Source organism: Neoarius graeffei, chromosome 11 (genome assembly GCF_027579695.1).
Source record: "Neoarius graeffei isolate fNeoGra1 chromosome 11, fNeoGra1.pri, whole genome shotgun sequence".
Taxonomy (NCBI): Eukaryota; Metazoa; Chordata; class Actinopteri; order Siluriformes; family Ariidae; genus Neoarius; species Neoarius graeffei.
Window position 1 is genome coordinate 80,302,001 of NC_083579.1, and position 7,223 is coordinate 80,309,223.

Below are 7,223 nucleotides of genomic sequence, written 5' to 3' on the forward strand. Positions count from 1 at the left end.
GCAGCTGAAAGAAGAAGAAGAACTGAGTCATCAGCTTTGTCAGTAAAAACAAGCCAGTTCAGGAGGCAACAGGAGTCCAAAAGAGTGTCTTTTGTGAAGAGTTGCATTTATTCTCTACTTACGCAATTATCATGAAACAAGCTCTACCTAGCTACGTGGAGCAAGACAAGTACCATAGGCTCCTAACTCGGAAATGCAGTGGCAGTCCACACAGCAGCCTGGGTTTGATTGTCTTGTTGGATCCTCATTAGTAAGCATAGTATCCTGGCTAGGGTCATTGTGGGAACACAGCAAAGGGTAACATAATTCACCTTGGATGGGGTCCATCACCCCATGGATGGGGTGGGGATCATCACCTTGCATGGGGTCCATTGTATGCACATTCACATTCTTATTGAGACCTAGGGGCAGTTTAGCATAGCCAATCCTCCTACCTGAATGTTTTGGGATGTGGGAGGAAGCCGGAGGTTCCAGAAAAAAAAACCATGTTACCTTGGAGGGAACATACAAAACTCCACACAAACAGGAACCTGAGCTCAGCACCAAACCAGGGACCCTGGAGCTTTTTGACAGCAACACTACCTACTGATTGACAGAGTTTATCAATTAAGCAGTTGGTGTTATCCTTCTGATCCAAGCAGTTACACCAATGTTGATGAGTAGAGTCCTGAATGTCCATTTATGAGCAAGCTTTTCTAGCAGCTGACATCATAGGCTTTCATCACAATCTCCCTCTGTACTTGTTTGGTGCGAACCGGGCACTGCGGTCGTCCAACACCAAACAGCAGTGCCAGCCCTCCAAGCACCTGCACCCATGCACCAACCCACCCGAAATACAGCGAACCAGCCGGGCGCAGGGTCAGACTGGGCAACTTGTGCAAGTCAAGCCCTTGGAAGTCAGATATGTTTGATACGAGCTCTACTCCCAGTTTGGGCAAGTGATGAGTGTAGATGCTCAATGCTGCGAGGCTGAGCACACCTGCAAGTGCCACCAGCAATCCTCCAGCTCCTGCTACGTTTCTGAGTGGCGTGTCCGTCCAACAGCGGGCACCAACACTGGCAAGCACAATCCCTGAGCCACACAGGAACAGAGACGAGAGCACAAGTCCCCGAGTGGCACGGACATGTGAATCATGTTGGTATGGTCCAGATACAGGCCAGCACTCCCGCAAGTCAGAGTGCACCACCTGCAGGCAGCTCTCCCATAGTCCATCTGAGCGGAGGAGCAGAAGCTCGATACCTCTGGCTTCACCTACACCAGTCCCAACCCTCCCCAGACGAGCCTGGCCTTCCCGCCACTGAGGTGTGATGGCTGCCGTGAACACCAGCACCAGTCCCAAGGGAGCGAAGACAATGCCAATCACAATTGAGGCTGGAGTGTGCATGATGGGTAATGTCACAGCAACAAAGAAAACAGCAGAGATTTTTGGGGGTTTTCAGTTTGCAAGAAATGAATATTCAAGGCTGAGAAACAAAAGACACAAACATCGAGTAAAGATCAGAATCAGAATTGATTAAGAGATCACCTCAGCTATTGACTCACATTATAAAAGGAAAAAATGAAGAAAAACATAATACAAATAAATAAAGACATATGTAATGAATTTGGATTATCATAAACTAGACAATCACTCACACACCGAGGAAAGGTTCCAGGATTTTCCGCAATCCAGATGTGCAAGAATCAAGTGTTTGATCAGAGCAAATCTGATCATTGTGTGTGTCAGACTCCGTTGAATCTTCTCTCCTCCAAGCTTAAATACAGAATGGCTCCAAACATCACCGTTACTCCTGGCAACCAGTAGAGTGGAGGTGAATGTCTGCCTGTTGCTAAGAGACGGTAACCTAGACGATCTCCTGGCTACGTGCTGCTTTACACTGATCTCAATGTGTTCAGCTACAAGTGTGTGTCCTTGTTGCTCAGGACTTTATTAGTTTGAACTGTGTGTGTGTGCCATCTGAATATTGAAAGACAATACTGGAAGCACATACACACCACATTCATGCAAGCAAATGAGGAAGCCCTCCTTAACACAAAGCCAGGGTCAGCAAGGTGATTGTGCAAAAATATATTACATCTAAGCTTTTTCTCTGGTGATGTGTTTACACAAGACACATCGAACCATTTTATTTCAAACAAGACAAAGATACTAAACATTAAAAGAGACCAGGTTGAGACAGAATGACAGAATGATGGAAGATAGAGGCAAGGTGAGAATAGAATTAATATCCAACTCGAATAAGAATAACTAGAGAGATCCATTTGTGCTGGAATAATTTCCATCCATCCATCCATCCATCCATCCATCATCCACAAGCGCTTATCCTGTACAGGGTCGCAAGCGAGCTGGATCCTATCCCAGCTGACTATGGGTGAAAGGCGGGGTACACCCTGGATAAGCCACCAGGTCATCGCAGGGCTGACACATAGAGACAAACAACCGTTCACACTCACATTCACACCTACGGTCAATTTAGAGTCACCAGTTAACCTAACCTGCATGTCTTTGGACTGTGGGGGAAACCGGAGCACCCGGAGGAAACCCATGCAGACACGGGGAGAACATGCAAAAAGGTCCTCCACACAGAAAGGCCCTCATCAGCCACTGGGCTCGAACGCAGGATCTTCTTGTTGTGAGGCAACAGTGCTAACCACTACACCACCGTGCCGCCCCCCTGAAATAATTTAACTTTATTAAGCTTGTTTTGAAGACTGAGATTAATTTCAACTGGACTAAAGGATTTCTAGGACACAATTAGCCTCAGGTTCATTTGTCCATGTGATAGAGAATGATTTTGCAATAGAAAAAAAATGTAGATGAAAATTATTTCAAAAAATAATAAATACAAATTACAACACTGAATTCTCGTTATTTTAGATACACTATATGTCAAAAAGACACCTGACCATAGCCATGCTATTATACTAACCTCCAATCTTCTGGGAAGGCTTCCCACTAGATTTTGGAGAATGGCTGTTGGAATTTCAGCCACAAGAGTGTTACTGAGGTCAGGTACTGGTGTTGGTGAGGAGGCCTGGGGTGCAGTTGATGTTCCAGTTCATCCCAAAAGTGTTCAGTGGGGTTTAGGTCAGGGATCTGTACAGGAAAGAGTTATTCCACTCCAACCTTGACAAACCATGTCTTCACGGAGCTTGCTTTGTGCACAGGGGCAATGTCATGTTGGAACAGGTTTGAGCCTCTTAGTTCCCACTAATAAAAATTATACAAATGAAAACTGAGAATGAAATATTTCTAAATAATAAAAACATATGTAATATATAAATATATATGAGTAAAATTAAGTTCATCTTAAAAATGTGTGTGAATGCATTATGTAAATTACACTGTACATTTTTAGCTGCGGGCGGCACGGTGGTGTAGTGGTTAGCACTGTCGCCTCACAGCAAGAAGGTCCGGGTTTGAGCCCCGTGGCCGGCGAGGGCCTTTCTGTGTGGAGTTTGCATGTTCTCCCCGTGTCCGTGTGGGTTTCCTCCGGGTGCTCCGGTTTCCCCCACAGTCCAAAGACATGCAGGTTAGGTTAACTGGTGACTCTAAATTGAGCGTAGGTGTGAATGTGAGTGTGAATGGTTGTCTGTGTCTATGTGTCAGCCCTGTGATGACCTGGCGACTTGTCCAGGGTGTACCCCGCCTTTCGCCCGTAGTCAGCTGGGATAGGCTCCAGCTTGCCTGCGACCCTGTAGGACAGGATAAAGAGGCTACAGATAATAAGATGAGATGAGATTTTTAGCTGCTTTGTATTTACCTCCATTGTTCGTTATTTTTTACAAAGATCTTTGCCAGTACTAAAATGACTGTTTTTGAAACTGATTTCTCAATAGTGTCGTGTCAGTGTGTGAGGGTGTGTGTGTGTCTATGTGTGTGACGGTCTATTAATATATCTATATGACTTATAATGAGTGAATATTTGTTTTCTTGTTGGTATCGGTAAAATAGCATTGATGTGCATGTGAACATATTGATTTATTTCTAAGGCATGAAAAATGGACATACAATAATGCAACAACCAGGTTTCTGTTGTGAAAGTGTGAGTAGCAGAATGTGTGTGGTTATTTGTGTGCGTGTGTGTATGCAGGCAAACTGACTGATCTGACAGCATGTTTTTATAGATTTGTGTCATTATAGCCTGTCGCTGCTAGAATAAGCACTGAGGCATTAACATCACGACCACAGAGTCTTTATCAACAAATCAGGAAATACAAACATCCACGATGCCATGGCAACGCAAGAACAAACATGGATTAATACAGAGATGTGCTTTGGTTGATAAACCTCACACAGACACACACACACACACACACATGCACAGTCTTGTGTTTATTAGACATGTATGGTTACGGTATCATGATACATTTAACAGTTATTCCATGAAATCAAGTCGTACATGAGCTGATAGCCAATATTCACCGGATTTTCAGAAACAGAGCATTTTTATTTTTTGCAAATTTGATAAATAAAAAGTTTTATACAAAATATCAGACAAAATCATTTCTGCTTAGAATGTAAACAAACCGGTGAAATGACAGGAGCAATTTGTGAAAAATACAATAATAATAATAATTCTTGAAAAATTTTAAAAAGATATGTTCTTACCATCGAATACTTTTATTTCATATTTTGTTCCAATTTTTGTATTTTTTGGGGTTTTGTTTTTGAGTGGAATTTTTATTTCGTCCTCGGTTGGTTCAGCAACACGCTCCGCCATTTTATTTTTCTCTACTCACAGTATATGAGCTGATATCCTAGTAGTAAAGTAGCCAATCAGAGTGTACGATTGCTCATATCCAGTGAGTGTGGAAAATATATTTAAATAACTGGCTGGTGTTGAGTGGTCTATCAGATATATTCCATTCAGCTAGCATGATATTGAATGAGTTGAAGACAAGTAGCTGCATGGAATATATCTGATAGACCATGAAAAAAAGCCAGGCAATAAAATTATTATTATTATTATTATTATTATTATTATTATTATTATTATACATACACACTCTCTTCGTATCAGCATTCTTAAAGGCCAATGCTAGCTTACCTGCGACTCGATGCTATTAGCGTGGCAGTCCAGTTAGCCTCCAGCTGGTGTAGTGTTAGCAAAAGCCAACGCTAGTGCAGTCAAGCTGAATGTTATTATTATTTTCCCTCTGTAATTTAGTTACTTTTAAAATCAACAACAGAGCGATTTTTAACAGATTTTTAAATTCTCTCAAAATCTTCAGTTTTTAATGAAGCAACCCTGGCGGCCATGTTTGTTTACAAATTGTCACTGTTACTCGCTAGCACAGAAGTTATACGTCTCTGACATGTGACATCATGTTGTCTTGACAACATGCAATATTGTAACAATATTGCATGCTCATTCTTCATTGGAGAGAGTGACATAATACACAAAGGATAAGTGATATGATAACAATATTGCATGCTATCAATAAACCCACTAGAAGGGAATAGAACGCATGTTTTTATTCCATGGAAAAAGTGTCCTGTATGTATAATAATAGGTGTTATTTTGCACTGATGCAACACATGAGTGAGTGAAAACTCTCCAGAGGGTCCTGATGATTGTTTGAGCCAATACAGGCAACCATCTTTACTCTATTCAAATTATTTTTGACTAACAGTGCTTGACTTACAGAATTATTCAGGATTCCAGTTCAGTCCAGTCATCCTGCCCACTCTCTTTGCCCTTTTACCATCTGGTATGTGATGTTGCATCATCTCAGCATGTGATAAAAGAAACTCAGGCAATGATTTACTAAAGGTTTGAATGTTTACAACATGTCCAAACCTAAAAAAACCAAACATGCTAGCTTATTTACTCGCGTAGAATTGTGTCTTTTATATGACCATGTATAGTTCTTTTTTCCCTTTAATAAACATATAATCTGTAATGTATCTCCCTTAAGATGCAAAATATGGGGCTGTATATAATATATCTTCTTCTTCTTTCGGCTGTTCCTGTTAGGGGTTGCCACAGCGGATAATGTCTCTCCATCTCCTTCTGTCCTCCATATATTTTTCTGTAGCACCAACCGTCCTCATGTCCTCCTTCACCACATCCATGATAAATCTCATCTTTGCTCTTCCACTTTTCCTTCTACCTGCAACTCCATCTCCAGCATTCTTTTCCCAATATACCCTGGATCTCTCCTCTGTATGTGTCCAAACCATCTCAATCTTGCCTCTCTCATTCTTACTTTGTCTCCAAGTTGTCCTACATGCTCAGTCCTTCTAATATACTCATTTCTAATCCTGTCCAACTTTATCACTCCCAGTGAGAATCTCAGCATCATCAGCTCCGCTCCCTCCAGTTCAGCCTCCTGGCTTTTTGTCAGTGCCGCTGTCGCCAAACCGTACATCATCACTGCTCTGACTACTGTCTCCAACACTTTCCCCTTCACTCTTGCTGGCAACCTTCAGTCCCAAATCACTCCTGACCCAAATCACTCCTGACCCTCTCCTCCATCCATTCCAACCTGCCTGCACTCTCTTCTTCACTTCTCTTCCACACTTGCCACTATACAATTCACTTTGTCCAGTTGACCCCAGATATTTGAACTCATCTGTATATAATATATACCAGGTGATTAATTCTGTGCCAGAAATTGAATGAATAACCCTAAAAGTCACTTCAGGGACTTGTGTGTTCAAATTTGTATGACCGAAGGCAAGTACTAAAGCTGTACTGCCTTTCAGATTTTTCGAGTGTAGGTCATAAAAAGAATTTTCTTGACACCCAATTATTTTTGTTTAGTGACTGAAAGCTACTGAATTCAAATCACAGACTTCAAATTTTATTAGTTTTTAAAAATAGACCAATTACTGAATTTAGAGCCACGTAGCTCTAAATTCTCCGCTATTTTTTCCTGCTTCACCATGACCCAATTCAAGATACTACATCATGCATCATGTGGTGGGCTTTCCCCGTTCGCTCAAGGCATTGTGGGATACAAATTTGAAACAGGAGAGAAAAATGGAGGACGTGAGTGTGCGAATGAAACGTGAAAGACCGACTACAGTAACGGAAAGAAAGCAAGAAGAAAAGACGTTATGTTATATATGAAGGAAAGGAAACGCAGGACCAAACTAATAAATATGGGCGCTCAGCGAGCACCTCGGTGTGATCAGCTGTTCGTTTAGCAACAGAATGATGGAACTGTCAGTGCACGCTCAAAGGGAAACCTGTAGATGGCAGTAATGCAACAA

At 41.9% G+C, this 7,223-nt stretch overlaps 1 protein-coding gene across 1 annotated transcript; it reads right to left on the bottom strand.

Moving 5' to 3' along the window:
- Positions 1–695: 695 nt before the first annotated feature.
- On the bottom strand, positions 696–1,385 carry cldn23l (claudin 23-like). Its single transcript, XM_060933188.1, has one exon. The coding sequence runs from the start codon at positions 1,383–1,385 to the stop codon at positions 696–698; it is 690 nt and encodes a 229-aa protein (XP_060789171.1).
- Positions 1,386–7,223: the final 5,838 nt, after the last annotated feature.

Excerpts from the sequence above, each read along its gene's own strand:
- cldn23l (XM_060933188.1), bottom strand. The coding sequence starts at position 1,385 with ATGCACACTCCAGCCTCAATTGTGATTGGCATTGTCTTCGCTCCCTTG.